A 22,748-nucleotide genomic window follows, 5' to 3' on the forward strand; every position below is an offset into this window, starting at 1 on the left:
CCACCACCATACTAGAAAACTGGTGTTAAGAGTGCTCTTGAGGTCCCTTTACAAGGAACCATTTACAGCCACTCGAAACTTTAAAACTGTAAGCCAAGAGTGTTTATTTGACTGTGTTTTGTCTAACTCCCTACCCTTGACCTGTCCGAATTGGTTAAACCTGCCAGAACTGCCCCCTAACTGCATAGCTCACAGAGTTCATCAGAGTACACAAGCTCCCTTACCGTAACAAGGTAACAGTCACAAGGGAGGCTTTGTTTTTTTTGTTTTTTTGCTTTTTATGCTTTCATATATATATATATATATATATATATATATATATATATATATATATATATATATATATATATATATATATACTAGTGCTGGGCAACTTAACGCGTTATTTTTACGTTAACCCGTCAATCTATTAACGCTGTTAAATATTTTATCGCGCATTAGTGCATGTTGCTCATATGCTTTTACTTTGTATGTCTGTTGCTGACCGCGGTGGAACCGGAAGTGAAATTAGCAGAAAAACACAATGAGTAACCAAATGTATATGTGTATCAGTCTGCGCGCACGGCGTGCCAGATATAAACAAACGCAGGTAGTCTGCCAGGACGAAGTGACACGATGAGAATTAGAGCCTTATTTAGCAGTGTAAGTAATGCGCTGAAAATTCTCTAAATAAAGCGTGAATGCAGACCGATATCAGCATTTTATATATATATATATATATATATATATATATATATATATATATATATATGTTTTTATTTTAAGAGCAAGAGAGAGAGGGGAACAGAGAGACACAGAAAGAAAGAAAAGATAACTACACAAAGACTGAGCCATACCAAAGACTCAAGCTGGCTACTTACTCTTCTATTCACACTTGCAGCTGCACAGTGCTGTGCAGGTGAACCCCAACCTGAAACATCTGCACCTTCCAACTTAAGCTGTTTGATAAAAAAAAAAATTCCCTGCAAAATAAGTGCCTGTATTTTAATTCTCTTACCTCTGTAGCATAAAACATATATCATTTTTTCAGGTTATTATTATTTTTCTTCATTAAATTATTTTAATAGTAATAACAATTATTATTATTATTTAACGTCTTTTAATGTATTCTTTTTAGCATTCATGTAATTATTGTTTTTACCATTAAATTATTAGTATTGTCATTATGTTCTTGAAAACAGAGCTTTTAAAACAAAATGGTGGCCATCTTGAAAAATGGCGGCAATCTTCAATTTTTGTATGTCTAGCATAGTTTTTGTGTCCCTTAAAGAGTAGTTGTGCCAAATTTTACATTTGCATCACCGTTTGAGTTTGACTTGGAATAATGAGCGTTCAACTGAAATGGCAGCCATCTTGAATAAAATGGCCCCCATCATGAAAAATGGTCACCAATTTGTATTTTGGGGTGTCTAAATTGATTTTTCATGAGTGTTAGAGATTATTTGTGCAAAAACTCATGCTCGCATCACCAATAGAAATATATTAAAACAACAAGTGTTCAACAAAATGGCGGCCATCTTTAAAAATGGCCGCCACCTTGAATTTTGGCATGTCTAACATTTTGTTTCAAAAGATTGTTCCTTAGAGAGTATCTGAACCAAATTTCATGCTTGCATCACCATTAGAACTTTTGAAATAAGAATCGTCTGATAGAAATGGCGTCCATCTGAAAAAATGGCCGCCATCTTGAATTTTGGTGTGCCTAACGTTTTATTTCAAAAGAGTGTCCCTTAGAGAGTATCTGTACCAAATATCATGCTTGCATCACCATTTGAACTTTTGAAATAAGAATCGTCTGATAGAAATGGCGTTCATCTATAAAAATGGCCGCCATCTTGAATTTTGGCGTGTCTAATGTTTTGTTTCAAAGGAGTGTCCCTAAGAGAGTGTCTGTACCAAATTTCATGCTTGCATCACCATTAGTACTTTTGAAATAAGAATCGTCTGATAGAAATGGCGTCCATCTGAAAAAATGTCCGCCATCTTGAATTTTGGCATGTCTAACATTTTGTTTCAAAAGAGTGTTCCTTAGAGAGTATCTGAACCAAATTTCATGCTTGCATCACCATTAGTACTTTTGAAATAAGAATCGTCTGATAGAAATGGCGTCCATCTGAAAAAATGGCCGCCATCTTGAATTTTGGTGTGCCTAACGATTTATTTCAAAAGAGTGTCCCTTAGAGAGTATCTGTACCAAATTTCATGCTTGCATCACCATTAGTACTTTTGAAATAAGAATCGTCTGATAGAAATGGCGTCCATCTGAAAAAATGGCCGCCATCTTGAATTTTGGCGTGTCTAATGTTTTGTTTCAAAAGAGTGTCCCTTAGAGAGTGTCTGTACCAAATTTCATGCTTGCATCACCATTTTAACTTTTGAAATAAGAATCGTCTGATAGAAATGGCGTCCATCTGAAAAAATGGCCGCCATCTTGAATTTTGGCGTGTCTAACGTTCTATTTCAAAAGAGTGCCCCTTAGAGAGTATCTGTACCAAATTTCATGCTTGCATCATCATGTGAACGATTTTTTCACTTATCTGCTCCACTAACAAGCGAGTCTGCACCGATGCCGACTCGCTGAACACGTGCAGCGCTAAATAGTGTCCGGTGTCAGCCAATGGAGGAAGCAACATACAAATGTAAGTTCCACGCACATGTGCCAGCACAAATACTGTAAAACTAACAGAAATATTTAATGAGTGCAGATGTTCACAACTTTAGATGTTCATGTCATTGATTAAGGCCTGCCTTGCATTTGTTCAGACAGTTCGTATATATTTGAGTGTCTAATATTTACAGAGACTTTCACAAAAACAAAAGAATTTATTCAAGCGAGAGTGAAACAAAAAATTCTTCAATAAAAAAAATAAATGCAGCCAAAGAAGCGTGGGAGTAAGTGTCTTTTGTATTTTCTACGTTATATTTTCTTTTTTTTTCTTTGTCTGTTTCCGCCTGAGATCGAGTGAAGTTTCTGTCCTAAAGCTGTATTTATACCCTACACCCTGATGAAGTGAACTTCATTCAGCTGCGAGTGTGACTCCATCACGGAGTGCACTCCGTCATGGAGGGGGAGTGTGTAGGGGGCGGTTTGAAAAAGGCCCTGAGAGAATTCGAACAGCACTTATCATGGCCGACGCTTAAATGCTTCCGGGTCATTTCTTCAGTTAGGAAGGTTCCTTATCAAAAAAGGACTATTCGGATGCACCTAGTAACTGGGAACTGTGTGTTGTCATGGTTTCACAGTGGCATCTCTTGTGAAGGAGATGCCCTTTTTTTTTGAAGCCAACGTAGTCTGTAAAAAAAACTTAAGGGATATTTATTTTATTCTCCTTTAGTAAATTATATTAGTTTAAACCAATAAATTATCCTTCCATATAAATTTAATGTTAAGGCATTTTATTGTAGTTTGTTGTCACTTAAGTTTGTATTAAAATTTCACAAAGATGTCAAATAGGCTGTGGAGCAGCTCATATAAGAAATTAATATTCAAAGGACATGTAAATAGAGTGGTAGTGGGTAGGGGGAATGTATGGTGGCCGGTTTGAAAAAGACCCAGTCTGTGTGTGTGGTGTGATTGGGTAAAGGAGAAGTGTAAAGTGCTTTCATTGGTCCGAAAGACTAGAAAAGCTCTATGCAAGAACTGATCCATTTACCATTACCTAACTGTGAAATTCACACTCAGAGAACACCTGTTCAATAAAATCCACCTGTACCAACTCTACCATTTCAGGCTTATTACAAAATATAACCTTCACTACACACTGTCTCTGTCATCTGAACACAGTAACATTTAAATTTGGGTGTAACTCTGGTCATTTTATAATCCCTTAAATACATTCGTGAGTAAACAGACCAGGAAGCACACACTCATTATGAATTACCCTAAACCTTTCTGTGAAGCGCTCAGGATTCAAAGCTTTATTATGAACACTCCCTCACCTCCAGAGTCCAAACCTTTCAGAGGCTGTGACAAGGCTGTGATGAGGAAGGAGCTGCTGCAGGAAGAGTCTGAGCTCTAATCAAAACATCACTTTGAGTACAAACAGCATTTATTTACATTCTATTGGCATCAATCACACGTGTGTTTTCCTATACACTGCTGTAATGTGTGAGCAGAGGAAAATCCTGAGAGAGTCCATCACGTTTCAGAGCGATGATCTTCCTCCTGCCCGTTTCTGTCATAATCAAAAACTGAGGAAGTCTTTCTGTCCTGCTGTACCACAGACAGGCTTCCTGCCGTCTCCTCGGCTCACGTCAGGGGGGATGAGCTGCTCCACAGCCAAGAGCTCCAGGCTGACGTTACTGTCCGCTCAGAAAGGCCAGGTGACCTTTAGTGCACTTGTTTGCGTAGTGACCTTTCTCACCACACTGCAGAGTGAGAGAGGAGCATGTAACCTTTGCCAGTTGACTGTGGTAAAAAGGTTGGTCTAACAGACATATTGAGACAGGGGTCCTCACCTTGTAGCATGTGACCTGGTCCAGAGGCCGAGGCCCTCTGTTGCCCATCATATTATTAGGAGGACCACCTCCCATGGGCATCTGGTTCTGCAGCCGCTGGCCCGGACTGGAGTTTGTAAGCTGGATCAGAGAGAGCGAGGAGCGACCGATAGTGGGAACGGGCTGCAGCAGGAACATTTGAAGGGATTTACTTTAAGCTGACAGCGTACAGTATGAACAGTCCGTGTGAGTCTGTGAGGTGTGTCTGTGAGGTGTGTGTGTGTGTGTGTGTGTGTGTGTGTGTGTGTGTGTGTGTGTGTGTGTGTGTGTGTGTGTGTGTGTGTGTGTCCTCTCACTTTTGTCTGGTTCATGGTCTGTTGGGGTAGAGGAGGCTGTTCGGAGGCTCCCATGGGTAACTCAAAGCGAGGGCTGTGGAGGAAGAGCTCAGTTAAACCTACATATCTAAAAGAAGAGGAGTCTGATCACTGCTTCAATCTTCATCATTCAAAGAGTCATCAGAGCAGAGAGGACTGAGTACCGACACAGAATCCATCCCGGACCAGTCACAGGTGGTCTCACAAACTAAAAACCTCTCCAGAACATAGAAATCAAACAAATGGAACTTACTGCATAAATTTACAGGACTTTCCTTCAGGACAAAAGCCCACCAGATAATTCACACAGATCACTCGTCGTGTGTGTCTGTGCCTGCAGTCAGGACCTGAGGTAAACAGGAAGAGGGGTAAAGATCTGACAAGAGGGAACAGGCTGTGTTTACAAGGACTTGCCAGCAGAAGGAGACTGCAGTCTGAGGTTCATGCACCTGTCAGCAGCTTCTACTTGTCAGGCCTCACCCTGTGTGTGTGTGTGTGTGTGTGTGTGTGTGTGTGTGTGTGTGTGTGTGTGTGTTTGTGTGTGTGTGTGTGTGTGTGTGTGTGTGTGTGTGTGTGTGTGTGAGTAGACACTGGGGGGACTCACCGTGTTTACAGAAGCCTCGGTCATACCAGGGACAGTCTTTGATCTTTGACTCTGGATCGATGTGCAGGAATGGACATTCCTTGTTGCTGCACTCACCTGTGAGGGTCACACACACACACACACACACACACACAAACACACACACACACACACACACACTTATTACAAGAAGAAGACAAATAAATGAACACACTCTCTGTGATGATGAGGAGTTACAGGTGATAAGTTTCTGTTTGGAGTCAACGAACCAAACTTGGAGTAGAAGTAGCATTCGGGCATCTTGGTCATGTCGTATTCATGGAGGAACTCGCACTGGTCTCCTTTCTTACACAGCCCCCGGAGCCAGTGCTTACACACCACCGTCTTCTCTCCACTGATGTGACGGAAAGGGCACATGCCACCTTAGAGAGAAGAGAGAAATAAGACCACCAGACAACGAATCATCGCCAACCTGACACAACCTCATCCCCACAGGGATAATTCAGACCCAGATTACGGTCCTCCCCAAAAGACGCCCAACACTCTGACCCTCAAACCCACAGGACAGGGGCTGGGGTCGTGTCAAAACAGTTGAGTGCTAAACTACACATGGCTGAGCATTTTCCTAGTTTTCACTAATTTAATTCCCCTAAACTTGAAAATGAGGGAATGTGTTTCCCCACTCTGTGGAAGCTGTGATCCTGAAGACCATAAACCGAAAACAGATCCTCAGAAACAGGGCTCCCCCTGAGACCAGCAGAGACTGACCCATAAAAGAGGAAACCTGACTTTGACTCTTCAAGTTATTGTTTGTAGAAACCAATGGAAACTGCTCTCCTGCAGACAGAGGATGGTATTGATAAGGACACAAAGGCCGTCAAGTGTTGTTTTTACCTTTCACACAGGCTGCTCTCATGAAGAACTCGCACACCGCAGAGCCGGATTCTGCAGAGACAAACACATCAGGTTACAGCTGCGCCCACATCTTCATCATTTCACACACTGAAGTAAGCAGCAAACAGTCAGACTACATGCACAGATGCTGACAGCTAGCATCACAGCGGCTAACTGTTAGCAGCTAGCTCCAGAGCACTTACTGTCCATCCCGGGGAAAGGCAGGGGCTGAGCTCCGAGCTGTTGCTCCACAGAGATCTCCAGGTCAAACTTGATGTGATCCACGTTGGCCAGTAACTCCTGCATTTTCGTGTTTGTCTTCCGAGTACAGGTGAAGAACAGGTAAAGACCAGGTGAAGAAAGGTTCAGTTTCGACCTGGTAGCCAGGAGTGGCTAACGAGGCGAGCAAGGCCAGGCTAACAACAAGTAGTGGGCCGATGCAAAAACAGAAGCTACAGTTCTCAGAGAGTAACAAGTATCTGAAGGAAGAGCTCCTTCTCCGAAACGCCCGTCTCCTCACCTGTCCGCTTCTTCACCTGCTAACGGCAGCTAGCCACACAAACCAGGGACACAGAACAGGACGCGCGGACTGGACTCTACAGTCGATGCCTCTGACGCGACTTCTCAAGGCAAGATTAAACGATTGTCGAGTGATAAACTCGGACAAGACTCTGTCTGTGCTCACCCCGCATCCTCTGCTCCGCACCGAGACGATAGAAACGGGTTTTAATCAAAGTTTTTTTTTAAATTAAAATCTTTAACTCTTTCAGAAATCTTTGAGTTAAAGTTTTAACCAAAGTTTTCAACCAAAGTTTTCCTGACGACCCCGGAAACAATTCGGTACCAACTCAAACAAAAACACGTTAATGTTTCATTCTAAATTATTTTGATCTTTCACTGCTGTCTATTCACATTTACCCTGTGATATGTGTATACTTTTAATTCCGACAGCTAACTAAACAGGGTGTCCGTTTTTATTTCAGTTTTTGAAGTTTTTAAACTGCCCAAATTTTCAGTTTAAAACAGAAACATGTGCCAGCAAAAATATCAGTCTTAATCGTTAAATTGAAAGAGCAACATAAACCCAAATGGAGTCCATGGTGAACTTCCTGTTTACTTATTTTGACCCTCTGTAGTTATTTTTGTTCTTGTGTGGTATAAACCCAAAGCATTTTCTTCAGAATGTCTTGAGAAACAGATCTATTACACTTCAGCCTCACCTCTATGGTCCCTCTTAGGTGTCAGATTTATTTATTTATCGTATTGTAATAATAAACGAGATGTAACAGGACATGCTGTATGTGAGAGCAGAGTTTCTTTATTGTCAGCACTCCTCAGTAGCTTTGACTGCATTCATTTATTCATTCATAGACAGATTTTCCATGTTCAGTAAATAGGGATCGATCAGAAACTCTTTGAGCTTCAGGCATGTTTTTCTGAACTTTGGTGACACTTTAAGCAACAATCAACAGGCACAGAATTCCTGAGGCTCCTCCCAGGGTCATAAGGTTTGGTTTCAGATCATCAGAGGTTCCTCAGAGATGTAGCGTTTTGATTTTTCTATGACTTTATAAGACATCAGGTCGAAAGAGCTCATTTATGAAAGTGAAGTGGTTTTGTTGGTTGAGATGAACAGAAACTCAGAAACAGATTAAAGTTTAAGTGTGGTCAGAATAAAGAGAGCAAACTCAAACAGCAGCCAATGGGGATCACTGCAGAAATACATCAGAGGAGAATTCCCCCATGACAAGTCCAGACCAGTAGTCTGGTTTTTGACAGAGGCTGGTTCAGCTGGTGTTCAGCCAGAAGAAATTGGAGACGTGACAGCAGACGACCCCTTTGTGTTGAGATCATCGGTCCAGCAGCTCGGCTTACAGCTCAGGGAGACCTGGCATGGGAAACTGACCGGCAAAAGCCTCCACCTCAGCCCGGATCTCTGAGACCCGCTGCTGGAACTTCTCTCCCTGAGCCAGACTCTGGATGAAGTCCCTCAAAGGGGCCTTTGGATCCAGACTTCTCTGCACCTCAAGGGTAAGCACAATGGCTGCATGAGGAGAGGAGAAGAGGAGCGTCAGAGTGATTAAACGTGACATCAGGCTGGCTTCAGCTTCATGAGGACCAGAACAAGCTGAGCACGGGCCTACCTCTGTGAATGAACTCAGCCACCTTCTTGAAGTCCTCCTCTACTAGCCCTCTGGAGGTCAGGGCCGGAGAGCCAAACCGCAGGCCGCTGGGACGCAGAGCGCTCTTATCCCCTGCGGGACAAGATGAGGAGACATGATGACTGAACTCAAGCAGGACTCAAGATTAACCCCACCCCACCAACAGTACCTGGACAGGTGTTCTTATTACAAGCGATAGCACAGGCCTCCAGAACCTTCTCTGCTCGTCCTCCATCTGTTCCTTTGGTGCGCAGGTCGAGTAGGATCAGATGGTTATCAGAGCCACCTGCATAGGAAGAGAGAGAGAGTGGAAGATGTGTTGAATTGAATGCTTGTCTCTGCACTTTACGGGGACCCGCTGTGTGGGAGGCAAATTTTGAAAGGTGTCAAACTCTGAAAATCTAGGAAAGGTTGAGTAACACAAGTGTTTACTGTGCCTGTACTATTAAAAATGAGGAAGCTACAAGAAAGAGAGGAGACAGAGACAGTTGTCTCTGGCAAGATGTTAAAAAAAAACCTCATGCCAATAAACAGGAACAAATGTGTGACGTGTCAGACATCCTTAGACCTCTGCCCTCACTCTGAACGCTGGTAAGAAAAGTAAAACTAACCCAGCCCAACTTCTCCGTCCACATCCAAATGAGAAGTGAATAAAATCTGACCTATTTTTTTACCTTTAGTTCCCAGTATTGTCTCTAAAAACCAAACTTGAAGACACACATTTAGGAAGACTCTGGGAGCTCAGGAGGACTCACCTGTGACGATCTTGTAGTCGTGGTCGATGAGAGCGCAGGAAAGTGCTTCACAGTTGGCCAGAACCTGAGTCTGATAGGCTTTAAACTCTGCTGTCATGGCTTGTTTCAGAGCCACAGCCACACCTGCAGGAAGAAAAACACGACCCCCAGAGACCAATCTGTGACCTCAGTGAGCAATCGGTTCCTAATTCCCCATTTATTCCAGTATGTGTCATGTGTCCCTCAGGAATAGGCGGGTTATTTTAATCAGGCAGCAAGCTGGATGACTAAGAAATTCTAAGGGATACTATACACATGCTCATCAGAGTTGCATTGCATCTGTATAGACCTCCATTACCGGAGCAGCATATGAGTGCATGAGCAAAGAAACATGTGACTTTTCAGAGTGGATCATTCTGTGAAATATTAAGGAACAAAGGTATCTGAGAGCCCTGTGTCATGTCCCTCTCTGACCGGAGCCCTATTTAAATAAAAATTCCACCCTTGTTTTTTTTCCGTGGACACATCCACTCTAATGGTGCGGCCACACCAAACGCGAATTTGTGGCGCGATTACATACAAAGTCAATGTTTAGCCGCCGATTCGCCTCGGGGGGCGCGATTCGCGCACTTGGCGCGGTGCGGCGCATTTGGAGCGTTCACGTGTTTGGGCGGTAGACGCAAATTCGCTCGAGTTCAAAATATTCCCCCACGACATTGTTTTGACGACGTTGGGGGGCAACTGCTGCCTGCTCCGGCTCCAACTCCGCCGGAGGATGGAGGAGAAAACAATCTGTGCGGTGTGTCATCATCCAGAGTTATACGATACGACGTGTGTACTCTACAGAGACCGGAAAAACAGGAGCAGGCTTGGTTGAAAGTCTCTGAGGAGACAGGTTTTGAATGTAAGTTCTGAAAACATTCGTTCCCAGCTAGATTTGCCTGCACGGGCTTTCACTGAGTCAGACTGTGTTTTCCTCAGCAGAGTTTTGAGCCTGATAGAGAGGAGAAAAGAGCGGGGCAGGGGCAGAGCCAGGGAAAGTATGGAAGTTCTCTGTGCTCCTCTCTTTCCTCCACCCCTTCATTATCCCCAGGGAGACCTCAGGGAACATGGGTCGGGGGTTCGGGTGGTCGGGGGTACGGGGGGTCGGAGGTTCGGGGGATCGAGGATGAGATCGCAGGGAACAGCCAGGCAGGGCTGGTGGATTACCAGGGAGAGGCAGAGGCATTGATTGTGATCTCCAAAGCTTTCACACACTCTCCTGTCATGCTTTGGAAACCACAGCTCATTGTTTTTCAGCTGCTCTTTTGGACTTTCGGTCTTTAAATGAACGAGCTCTCTACTCCGCATGGGCAGTACCGCGCGTTCGCGCCTCAGCTTGTCAAAAAAGTCCAGCGGCGAGACTCGGGCATTCACGCGGCGCGTGACAGGCCATTCGCGTGAGTACATTCGCATGTTCGCGTTTGGTGTGGCTGTGGCTTAAGCCGTCCTCAACACAATCGGTGACCTTGGAGAGGAATGTCTGAGTACAAAATTATCAAACTGGAAGCAGAGTAAGGGGTAGCAATGAGGGGGTTGACAGTACAATCCGGTTCGTTCTTTTGTTATTCTGTTTCAAAACAAAATATAAAAAACGGACTTGTTTATGCATTTTTTCTGTTATATATATATATATATATATATATATATAAATATATATATATATATATATACACACACACACAGATAGCTGACGATCCACTCCATCTTATCAGCGCGCATCTGCACACTCCCATGTGTTTCAATGCAACAGTCAGTGCACAGTCTGCTGCTGTCTGATCTGCTCTCAGATAAACCAAGAAACATCAGAGAAGATGATAACGTGTTTTTCCTTCCCTCTTTTTCACTTGTTCCACGAGCTATGACTCATTTTATGTGTAACAGCTTAGCGCCTTAATTTCTCTTCCGCAGCGCTCTCTCATCAGTAAAGAGGCTGCATTTAGGAAAAACAGAATTAAAGTATAGCAGTTAGTAATTTTGTAATGGCTTACTTCATGCGTAACGGCTTTGTGCCTTTATTTCTCATCCACAGCGATCTCTTATTGGTAAAGGAGCCGCCTTTAGGATCATCAAATGTAGGCTTTAATAACTTCAATATTGGCTCACTTAATGTGACATCAGGTGTGAAAACACCAGATTGAGTTCTGAGAACTTCTCCATCATTGCGCAGCATGTTTTTGGTTAATTTGTGTAATTCATCCCCTCTTCACGTCAGCCTAAGACTCTTTCACTACCACAGAAGCACTTTGGTTAATCAGATGTGCACTGATCAGTTTCATGACTTTGATCAGGGCTCTAAAATTCGTAGACCAGGCGCAAACGCAGGCGCACCTGCCCTGCGTAGGCCTTCGCCACGCGGACAGGTTGTGACCGGTGCACTTTGCAAGTTTCCTGCAGTGCCAAGAGAGGCGTATGGGAGCGCATCCACACCTCCCTAAATGGCAGAGGGAGGAGAAAAGCCGTGAGTGGGTTTAACACAGCCGAGCGCTGTTTTCACCAATCAAATGAGTGCCTCTCCTGGCCTTTAAATGCGCTGCGGCCGAGGCGCAGCATCTGATTGGTCTGACTTTTCAGAGTGGATCATTCTGTGAAATATCCTTCATCGCGGAAACAGTGTGCTGGAAAGACCCGGTAGCGGAGACGGTCAGAGCCGCTGTCCCTGCAGCAGGAGAATGGACAGCGGGGCGCGTCGGAGGACACAAAGCACCTCACCGTGTGGGCCAGCTCCTCTCTGATGTTTCTTGGTTTATCTGAGAGCTGATCAGACAGCAGCAGACTGTGCACTGACTGAGCCAATATTGGTTAATTAAGTAATTAAAGACTATATTTTATTTCTTATGATATATAGAGATGTTTACATTAAATATCAAAATATTACGCAAACCATTTTGACACAAGCTTTTATTAGTTTTCATTTTTAAAACCAGAACAGAATAACATGGTTTTTCTGATTTTCTGTTATTCCGTTTTGGTTTTAAAACAGAAAAAAGCAAAAACAAGTCAGTTTTTTTTAAATTTTGTTTTGAAACAGAATAACCAAAGAACAAACCATACACAGATTCAGTACCTGCGATGGCGTGGTTGTGTGGCCCCCCCTGCAGCCCTGGAAACACAGCCTGGTTGATCAAAGACTCAAGGTTGTACAGGGTCTCTTTCCCCTTTGCATCCACGCTCCTCACACCTGGAGAAGGATAAAAGCCTTTACGTCACAGAGTGAACAGAGAAGGAGAACAGGTTCAGGCGTGAGTGGGGTTTAATTCACACCTTTCCTGTAGAAGATGAGTCCAGCGCGGCAGCCTCGCAGAGTCTTATGTGTGGTGGTGGAGACAATGTCACAGTGCTCAAAGGGGGAGGGGATGACTCCAGCAGCCACCAGCCCGCTGATGTGAGCCATGTCCCCCATCAAGTACGCTCCATTCTCATTGGCTATCTGCTTCATGCGAGCATAGTCAATGTTTCTGGAGTAACAGCTTGTTCCTAGGGAGGTGGAAAGATCTCAGGATTAACACTCCAACATCTCAACATCTCAACACTGTGTGTGTGTGTGTGTGTGTGTGTGTGTGTGTGTGTGTGTGTGTGTGTGTGGGAAAGAGAGAGATAGAGAGATGGAGAACCTGCAATGATGATTCTGGGGTGAAACAGTCGAGCGTTTTCTTGCAGCTTGTCGTAGTCGATGTACCCGGTTTCTGGGTTGACCTGAAGCAGAAGTTCAGTCGTCTCTTCAGGAGATGAAACTCAGTCAAAGTTTTCTGTTTCACTCTTGTCAACTTATTTTCGTGGCTTTTTGACTTTGTTATTGTTATTGTTAAAGCTCTGTGCTGCTGTGTCCCTGTGTTGACCCCTCTCTCTACCTGAAGCTGATCTAACATTTACCTGTCAAATCAGCTGGTCGTCTCTCAGAGAGACGTAAAGGATTTTTCTCTTTCTCCATCTCCATCTCTCTGCCTGTCTGGACAGCTCCCTGTCTTCTTTTATCTCTCGGCTGTCACAAGGAGCCACAGGCCACAATCATGTGCACATTCTTAAACTAACAAGTCTAATCTGGTTTCTCTGAGTCCAGAAGGGCTCATGGAGAAGCTGCCTTAACAAACTGGAAATGTTTCAGAGAGAAACTGGAAGTTTGCATAAAAACCATCTCCAGATTCTTTTACACTGTAACACTAAGGAGAAAAGGATTCAGAGGTGTCTGATTATCACAAACACGTCCTGAGATTACTCCACAGTGACAGCAGGGGGCGCTATTACTCACTCTAACAAATAGGATATGTGGTAAACACTGTTTCAGTCTGTGAGAAACCATCTCAGACTCATCAGGGCCAGTTTCTCACGCTAACTGTTTGGTACCTTATATGGCATGGATTCAAAGAAGATGGATGTAGCAGAGATCTTCTTCTTCTCTGTCATGAAGCCATGTGTCAGGTGACCTCCGTCAGGTAGGTCCAGTCCCATGATCCTCCCATGAGGCTCCACGATGGCCGTGTAGACAGCAAAGTTAGCAGGTGAGCCTGTCAGCATAAATGCAGGTCAGACAAGTCAGACGGAAAGAAAGGGGTGAGGTTTTAGAGCCAACATGGTGAGGAAGAGTTTTTAAGAGATACCTGAGTAAGGCTGAACATTCACGCCCCATTTCTCAGGGTCAAGACTATACACCTCAAGAGCCCTCTTCTGACAGAGTCTCTCCAGTTCATCGACATGCTCCGTGCCACCATAATACCTGATCACACACACAAATTACGCTCTTAAAGTCTGTAAAACATGCACTGAAGCAGGACATCACACCATGTAAACACACACTGCCTGCCACACCTCTGACCCGGGTATCCCTCAGAGTATTTGTTGTTCATGCAGGACCCCAGAGCCTCCAGAACAGCTCTGCTGGCAAAGTTCTCTGAGGCGATGAGCTCCAGACTGTACGTCTGCCGGTGCTTCTCCTTCTTTATGATGCTGAAGACCTAAAACAGACACTTTCAGATCAGGGGAACGTACCACTCCTCAGAGCAGACCTCAAAGAAATGAAAATATGATGCATGAACTAAATTCAAATTACTGTCAAAAAAAAACACCTAAACTCGGGCAGAAAAATCAGACAAAAATATTTTACTACGTGCCATTTTCTGATGGTTTTTGCCTCCACAAATTATGAGCCAAAATCCCTGAGGCTGGAGCCCAGCCCAACCTCACAGTGCCTACATCAGGAGACCAGCACTGTAGTCCTGTGTTTCCAACTCCAACTATCTTCAGGGGTGTTTTAGTCTCTTTTATTGTGTTTCTGTTCCTTTTCCTTCCCTTGTGTTGTTTTGTAGTTTTCTCTTCACAGAGATATGTGCTGTTATTCCCACATAAATCCCCATATACACAAACCTCAGAGTCGCTGACGGCCAGAGGCTCCAGCATCATTTGGTTGTGTGAGTCCCATGTTTCTTTGCTGATATGGTGTCCGTTTGTGAGAGACATGATTGCTGCTGCTGCTCAGGAAGAAACAGAAGACAGGCCAGCTCATTTTCTTTCTGACAGGGCCAAGAAACATTTTCTAAGTCTCAGCTTTTCTCTCCATAACTACTCTTCAGGGGACAGTTAATAAAAAACAGAGATCTGTCACACCAACACACTTGTGATATGATCATGTGCAAATCATGCAAAACACTGTAAAAAAAAAAAACATTGTTTAACGCATCATAATAAAGATAGAGTATGCATAGTAAAAGTGAGTAAAGTGTAAGGCTAGCACTGTTTAAATCTTCTCATCCAGCACCCTGTCCTGTTTTGTTTCTGTGGAAAAGTTCCACATATATAATCTCACCTTTTAAAGATATTATACAAAGTGCTGCTGATGCAACTTTTTGCGTCCAACAGCTGCTGAAGAGCCTGAATCGTCGGAACCCCTGGAGCAGCTCTTTCACAATGACCTGACACCAGTTACACATTAAACCTCGCATGGGCTGATAAGCAGCCAAAACAGCGTGTTAGGTCACCCAGAGTACACACGAAGCTGTGTAATGTGTTGGAACTTTGATTATCTCTATCTGAGGCTGCTGAAGCCATCTCAGGTCAGTCCGGTTTGAGAGCTGCAGCCCAGCAGCGCGGCAGCTAACATTAGCCGAGCACATACCTGCAGAGCCTGTTTTTATCAAGAGACCCACCAAGTCCACGGTATAGGGGCAAAACCACGGACCAAAGTGTGAACACCTTTAATTCAAAGAGCCACTACACCCCGGTGTCCCCAGACTGTGAACAGGAAGTGATTAAAGTAACAGAGTTATTGGCCTAATCTGTGAGCACCATGTGAGATCAATCATAAACACCGCGGGACAAAAACAGAAAAAGGCCAACCAACTATTCTTCTGCCCACTGTCCGTGTGTCTCCCGGGGGGTCGCAACACTAAAGCTGAAGACGTACAGAGCGTTGTTCTACGAATGTTATTTCTACTTCAGATAAAGATTAAACTACACCTCAAAGAAAAAAAGTTCCGTTAATGTAGTTCACTCACAGTGAGATGGGAGCTCCCGCTGCTCTTCTGTTAACCTGTTATACTACACAGCCTGGAGTTGAACCAGTTGTATTAGTCACCTGTATAAGCTGAACTGAGGTGTTGAGCGTTGTGCAGCAGTGCTATGTTTTCGGGCGCGGTGGGTGTTGTGGAAAAAATCGTTTTTTTCATGAGGGACAAAGTCCGCCAAACTTTCCACCAATCAGCGCTCTCGTTTTTCTTCTTCTACTGTTTCTTAAATTCGGCACCCTCTCTGAGAGGGCCTTTTTCAAACCGCCCCGTACACACTCCCCCTCCATGACGGAGTGCACTCCGTGATGGAGTCACACTCGCAGCTGAATTAAGTTCACTTCATCAGGGTGTAGGGTATAAATACAGCTTTGGGACAGAAACTTCACTCGATCTCAGGCGGAAACAGATAAACAAAGAAAAAAAAGAAAATATAACATAGAAAATACAAAAGAAACTTACTCCCCACGCTTCTTTGGCTGCATTTCTATTTTTTTTTTTTTGAAGATTTTTTCATGATTCATTCTCGCTTTAATAAATTATTTTGTTTTTTTGTAAATATTAAACGCTCAAATAAACATGAACTGTTAATGAATAACATGCACATCTAAAGCTGTGAACATCTGCATGACAATCACGAAATATTTGTGTTAGTTTAACAGTGTTTGTGCAGGCACATATGCGTGGAACTTACATTTGTCTGTTGCTTCCTCCATGGCTGACACCGGACACAATTTAGCGCTGCACGTGTTCAGCGAGTCGGCATCCGTGCAGACTCGCTCGTGGAGGGTTTTATAGCCCACTACCCCTCCCCATGGATCGGTTTGGGATGGCCCTTAATGTGGCGGACACTCCGCGAGAACGCGCAAACGGAGGGGTAGCTGGTAGGGAGAGTGTGTAGGGGGCGGTTTGAAAAAGGCCCTCAGAGTCCAGCGCTCTTAGTTTTTTGTTTTGTCTTCACACATACAGTCAGTCTTCACACCGTCTACTACGGAGCACCATACATGACATGTAGTGATGGTTAGATGAAGCCTTAAGAGGCATCGAACCACTTGAACAAAGTGGTTCAAGAAAGGGTTCGTCTTTTGAAGCTTCATTTGCACACGAAACCACCTGCTGGTCAGGTGTAATCACAGCCAGTTATATCTTAACCACATTATGTGTGATGCATTGAACTTTTGTGTCTGTTTTGGCTCTTTCGAACGATTGTTGATTACAAATAATAAATAAATGTAAAACCAAATAATTTGTCTACATAAAATGATCACACATGTATGAAATACAATATTTTGAATATTCTCTGTATGGAAGCGCATTGCATTCACTGAATAAAAAAAAATAGACACCTTATCTCGTAATTACGAGATCCTGATCTCGTAATTATGAGATAAGATCTCGTAATCATGAGATAAGATCTCGTAATTACGAGAAAAGATCTCATAATTACGAGAAAAGATCTCGTAATTACGAGAAAAGATCTCGTAATTACGACATCAGGATCTCATAATTACGAGATCTTTTCTCATAATTACGAGATCAGGATCTCATAATTACGAGAAAAGCAAAGTGGAAGTTTCTTCTTCGTGGAATATAATACGGAAGTACAGAAGCGTAAATCCTACTGCAGTGATGGAGCTGTCCCAGTGCTATCAGTGGCGTGGCGTGGGGATTTATTTATTTATTTTTTGAAGAAGCCAAGTGAGACAAAGCCTCTAATCTGTATGATTTTTAGGCAGTGTGGTACATAAAAGACTATGTTGCAGCTTGTATATCGCTATTTCATGTAACGGCGCGACCTGTTAGAGCGACCTGTTAGAGCGCCCAGAGAGCGCTCGTTTTACTTACTTTGAACAACGACACACACCCTTCCCTCACTCACTTATTCACACACGTACATTGTCCTCTTGATTTAGCTTAAACATCTTATTAATTCATTCAACCGCCCATTCAAACACACAACCGACCGCTTCATGCACACTGCTAATGTGCTTACCTCCCTGATTTCATTCAGTGGCTTGATGATGACGATACTGTGATTTGATTGGTTTGAGACAGGGTGGCTTCCCTTGACACAGTCTTGGCCAATCACAGATGAGCAGTGTCATGACCGCGGCCTCATCTGATTGGCTAATCATTTTTGTTTTGTTTTTTTTCACCAAGGGAAAACAGAAAATCACGATTTTCTGTCCTGGTTTTAAAAATGGAAAAACGAAAAATAATAAAAGATTGTGTCAAAATTGTTTGTGTGATATTTTGATATTAAATGTGAACATCTCTATATAAAAATTAGACAAATAACTCACAGTGAAGGTTTATACAGACATGTTCCTGAGCTTTTTCTTTATAAGTAACAGATCGCTGACGATTCACTCCATCTTATCCGCGCACATCTGCGCACTCCCATGTGTTTCAATGAGACAGTCAGTGCACAGTCTGCTGCTGTCTGATCTGCTCTCAGATAAACCAAGAAACATCAGAGAGGAGCTGGCCCACACGGTGACGCGCTTGGTGTCCTCCAATGCGCCCCGCTGTCCATTCCCCTGTTGCAGGAACAGCGGCTCCGACTGTCTCCGCAACCGGCTCTTTCCAGCACACTGTTTCCGCGGTGGCGGGGGTCAGTCAAATTAATCAGCCCTCAGCTGCAGCGCATTTAATGGCGAAGAGAGGTGGTCATCTGATTGGTGAACACAGCGCTCGGCTGTGTTAAACCTACTCACGGCTCTTCCTCCCCTCTAGCATTTAGGGAGGCGTGGATGCGCCGCTCTTGGCACTGCAGGAAACTTGCAAAGTGCGCTGGTCACACCCTGTCCGTGCGGCGAAGGCCGGCGCAGGGCAGGTGCACCTGCGTTTGCGTCTGGTCTACGAATTTAGAGCCCTGATCAAAGTCATGAAACATGCTGCGCAATGTTGGAGAAGTTTTCATAACACAATCGGATGATTGTGCGGATGAGAAATAAAGGCACAAAGCCGTTACGCATGAAGTGAGCCATTATAAGATTACTTATTGGTATACTTAAATTCTCTTTTTCCTAAATGCAGCCTCTTTACTGATGAGAGAGCGCTGCGGAAGAGAAATTAAGGCAAAGCCGTTACGCATGAAATGATTCATAGCTCATGGAACAGGTGAAAAAGAAGGAGAGAAAAAAAATTTATCATCTTCTCTGATGTTTCTTGGTTTATCTGAGAGCAGATCAGACAGCAGCAGACTGTGCACTGACAGTCTTATTGAAACACATGGGAGTGCGCAGATGCGCGCGGATAAGATGGAGTGAATCGTCAGCTGTCTGTTACTTATAAAGAAAAAAAAGCTCAGGAACATGTCTGTATAAACCTTCAATGTGAGTTATTAGTCTAATTTTTATAGAGAGATGTTCACATTTTATATCAAAATATCACACACACAATTTTGACACAATCTTTTATTATTTTTCGTTTTTCCATTTTTTAAAACCAGGACAGAAAATCGTGGATTTTCTGTTTTTCGTTCTCATTTTTCAAAAACATTTCCCCGTGTCTCAAACCGAGAAGGTGGTTAGAACATAGCACTGGGACAGCTCCATCACCGCAGTAGGATTTACGCTTCTGTACTGTACTATATTCCACGAAGAAGAACTTCCACTTTGCTTTTCTCGTAATTATGAGAAAAGATCTCATAATTATGAGATCCTTATGTCATAATTACGAGATCTTTTCTCGTAATTATGAGATCTTTTCTCGTAATTACGAGATCCTTATCTCGTAATTATGAGATCTTTTCTTGTAATTACGAGATCTTTTCTCATAATTACGAGATCAGGATCTCATAATTACGAGATAAGGTGTCTATTTTTTTTTATCCAGTGAATGCAATGCGCTTCCGTATCTCTGTGTGTAAATTTTCCCAAAATCGTAGTAGCAGTGATATGGTAGGCTGTATAATAATGTTTTTCTGTTGCTTTAGGAAAATTGCATGAGCTTAAACAGACAGAGCACAGTGAAAGTGCTTGTGGAACTAGGGGGCACTGAAAATGCTAATATGGGCAATATACAGTACAGGTGAGATTTTACTCATTTTTATTCAGAAAATAACAGTTTCTTAACTGTTTCAAATGATTTTTAAACTATAAATACTATCCTAACTGTAGTATCCAGACTATCAATGACTGCAACTCTCTATCAAAAGCCTACCCACTTTGTCCATTTTGAATGGAGCCTGAGGGGCTTATGTTGCTGTCAAACCTCAAGGTAAGCTCTGAACAGAACAGCTGAAATGAACAGGCAATGAGGGCAAATTCAATGGCTGAAAAGCTACAGAAAAAGAATGTTTATGAATTTTGGAAGGGAGTAAAGGTGGTTAAAAAAAAGTACAATGTCTATGGCCTCTTGTATTGATGGAACCACTGGATCTGATAATATTGCAGAGCTGTGGAGAAAGCACTATGAAAATATTTTTACATGTGTCCCAAGTGAGGTCCTTAATATTGATGTGGTCCCCCACAATAAGAACGTGTTTATCAATCATGATGCGGTGAGCCATGCTATTGATAATATGGCTCTCAACAAAGCCTGTGGCCTTGACCAAGTTGCTGCAGAACATCTGAAGTATGCTGGCCACAAAGTGTCTGTGCTACTTGCATTGTGTTTTTCAGGGCTGTTGATGCATGGCATCCTGCCCGGATCCATGACGGCTGTTATTTTAGTGCCTGTAGTCAAAGATAAAACAGGAAAGCTATCTGGCATTGACAACGATAGACCAATTGCCTTGGCTAGCATTGTGTCAAAAGTCCTTGGATGCGTTCATCTAGAAAGATTGAGTGAGTACATAGAACTACTGACAATCAATTTGGTTTTAAGAAAAAACATAGCACAGATTTATGTATTTATTTACTTTAGGATATTGTCAGTCTGTACAAAAGATCTAATAGTAGCCTACTGTATTTATATGTTTTCTGGATGTGTCTCGTGCGCTTGATCACATCAGGACAAAGGTACGATGACCAAGGTATGTTTTATCAGTCTGTTTCCTGGGTATAAAAGACACAAGCAGAAACAAGAAATCAAGCTGTTTTTCTGTTTTTTTTTTCTGTTTTGTGCAAAGAAAAAACAAAACAACAACAACAACAAAAAAAACAGAAAACGGCTCGGGTTTTTTTCATTTTTGTGTTTTGCAAAAAAAAAAATGCATTTGTAATTGATTTGAGAGCAGTATCTTATTGATTTTATGCTCAGATTTTGTGGTATTGTTTCTCAAAACTCTGCTCTTGCACTCAAATTTGCCCTGCGCCTGCTCAAACTGTGTCCTTGTGCTCATTTACATTGCTGCGTATGCTCAAACTGTGTCCTTGCACTCAGTTAGAATAATGCGCATGCTCAAATTGTGTCCTTGGTCTTGGATATGATGCTGCTTGCACAGATTTCCTGCACTCACACTCGGGATCCTCCTCTTGCACTGAGGGAATTTCTGCTCATATATCTCTGCCTGCTCTCAAATTTTTCTGTGGATCAACCAATAGAAGGCTGACTAGTATTGACCAATCAGATTTTCCCTGTTTGTTTATGGGGACATTCAATGTTCTACTTCATAAAGGCTTCGCCCTTTAAGGCTATCGCTAGTGGGTTTACCCTTGCGTGTCAGCGCAGCACTGAAAAAACTTAGTCTACACCCACTCACGTGATGGGCCCCCCCACGTCACCTGCCTATAAATGGCCGCGGGTTCATACAATCTGCTCCCTCTTTTTCTTCAGGATCACGAAGCAGCACTAGAAGAACAGCGGTAGCAGCAGGTTTAGCGTTGTCAGAGACCACCTGAGTCTGTCCGGATTGTGAGACAGGCTACATCATGGGCAACGACATGCACTCTCGCTGTGAGTCCTGCCTTGGCCCGGAGCATGCCGGGCAAGTGCTAATTCTGCCTGAGAAGTGCCCGTTCTGCAAGCTGTTATCCCCAGCAGAGAAGCGGCATCGGGTTGATTTTTTGACCGACGCTGCTGAGGATGCTCTCACTGTTGCTGACACTTGCAGCCTGGAGGAAGCCATCAGCCTACTCACAAGGCCGGATTCGGATGAAGTCGGCCCTGAGGAGGCACTGTCAGTCTCACTCCAGCTGGAGGAGACCGACTTCGAGGATGAGCACGTGGGGGTCGCTCAGATTTTGCTGGGGTCCCCCTGTCGTCAACCACCTCCCTGCCGGTCATTGGAGAGCTCGTCCAGGAGCTTCCCGGCATCATTGAGAGGGCAGCAGCATACAAAGGCCTCTCCGTGCCAGCAGCTCCGGCTCTGGTTGACCCTAATGATATGGCGGGCTGTTTCGCAGCAGCACACGTGGCCCACCAGGAGCCCACCTGGCCACATTTACTTGCCATCATCCCTTACCAGTCTGGGGCCATGGCTGAACCAGGGAAGCTTTGGGCGCCAGTGGCAACGTACGCTCCTATCACCAGAGTCGAGGGGCTCACGGATGAGGGCTTCTCGCCCGTCCCTCCATTGGATCCAGGCCAGGCGGCCGTCTTCCGGGTTCAACCAAACCTGATGGCCGACGACAGGCCCTCCCCTCTTCCCGGGACCAGCTCACAGGTCGTTTCATCGACAGGTCCCACCAGTGTGCAAGCCAGGCATCAGCAGCAGCCAATAACATCACCTTGCTGGCGTACTCTATTACGCCGATGGCAGCAGAGCCTGAGAAGCTGGTGGGAAGAGCAGAGGAGCTGAGCAGAGGAGCTGAGCAGAGGAGCTGAGCAAGGCAGCGAACGCGATCATCCCGCTCTGTGCCTTTGTAGCAGTGGCACCAGCCCGCGTCATGGCCTGGCAGCACCAGATTCACCGCAACATGTTGCTCGGTCTGTCCTCTTTCATCCCAGAGCCAGTCAAGAGGGAGCTGCTGGATGGCCCCATCTCCGCGGATGCGCTGTTCGGCGAGCAGCTGCACTCTCTCATGGAGCACATGCAGAAGACTGCTGAGGAAGAGGACAGAATCTGGCGGCATGTGGCCAGCTCTCAGTGTCCACCGAGTTGCTGGCAGGACCGGCGGGACTTGCAGGACCAGCCCCAG

At 44.1% G+C, this 22,748-nt stretch overlaps 2 protein-coding genes across 4 annotated transcripts; both read right to left on the reverse strand.

Moving 5' to 3' along the window:
• Positions 1–3,400: 3,400 nt before the first annotated feature.
• On the reverse strand, positions 3,401–6,930 carry cpsf4 (cleavage and polyadenylation specific factor 4). Of its 2 annotated transcripts, XM_074696292.1 has the most exons (9): positions 6,809–6,928; positions 6,492–6,606; positions 6,289–6,339; positions 5,664–5,816; positions 5,416–5,511; positions 5,065–5,158; positions 4,794–4,866; positions 4,459–4,620; positions 3,401–4,368 (listed from the first exon to the last, which is right to left on the reverse strand). In XM_074696292.1, the coding sequence occupies exons 2-9, from the start codon at positions 6,592–6,594 to the stop codon at positions 4,300–4,302; spliced, it is 801 nt and encodes a 266-aa protein (XP_074552393.1). In that variant the 5' UTR covers positions 6,595–6,606; positions 6,809–6,928; the 3' UTR covers positions 3,401–4,299. The 2 variants fall into 2 exon arrangements, with proteins under 2 accessions (XP_074552393.1, XP_074552392.1); XM_074696291.1 differs by having other exon boundaries at positions 6,492–6,930.
• A 623-nt stretch (positions 6,931–7,553) lies between these two features.
• shmt1 (serine hydroxymethyltransferase 1 (soluble)) lies at positions 7,554–15,927 on the reverse strand. Of its 2 annotated transcripts, XM_074696289.1 has the most exons (13): positions 15,712–15,927; positions 15,554–15,608; positions 14,585–14,688; positions 14,030–14,175; positions 13,822–13,937; positions 13,568–13,728; positions 12,838–12,919; positions 12,488–12,700; positions 12,291–12,404; positions 9,206–9,328; positions 8,620–8,736; positions 8,433–8,543; positions 7,554–8,332 (listed from the first exon to the last, which is right to left on the reverse strand). In XM_074696289.1, the coding sequence occupies exons 3-13, from the start codon at positions 14,675–14,677 to the stop codon at positions 8,160–8,162; spliced, it is 1,449 nt and encodes a 482-aa protein (XP_074552390.1). In that variant the 5' UTR covers positions 14,678–14,688; positions 15,554–15,608; positions 15,712–15,927; the 3' UTR covers positions 7,554–8,159. The 2 variants fall into 2 exon arrangements, with proteins under 2 accessions (XP_074552390.1, XP_074552389.1); XM_074696288.1 differs by lacking the exon at positions 15,554–15,608 and having other exon boundaries at positions 7,563–8,332; positions 15,712–15,926.
• Positions 15,928–22,748: the final 6,821 nt, after the last annotated feature.

This window comes from Halichoeres trimaculatus, unplaced genomic scaffold (genome assembly GCF_033239565.1).
Source record: "Halichoeres trimaculatus isolate MK-OKI-2021-1 unplaced genomic scaffold, fHalTri1.1 fHalTri1_scaffold_20, whole genome shotgun sequence".
NCBI classification, from domain to species: Eukaryota; Metazoa; Chordata; class Actinopteri; order Labriformes; family Labridae; genus Halichoeres; species Halichoeres trimaculatus.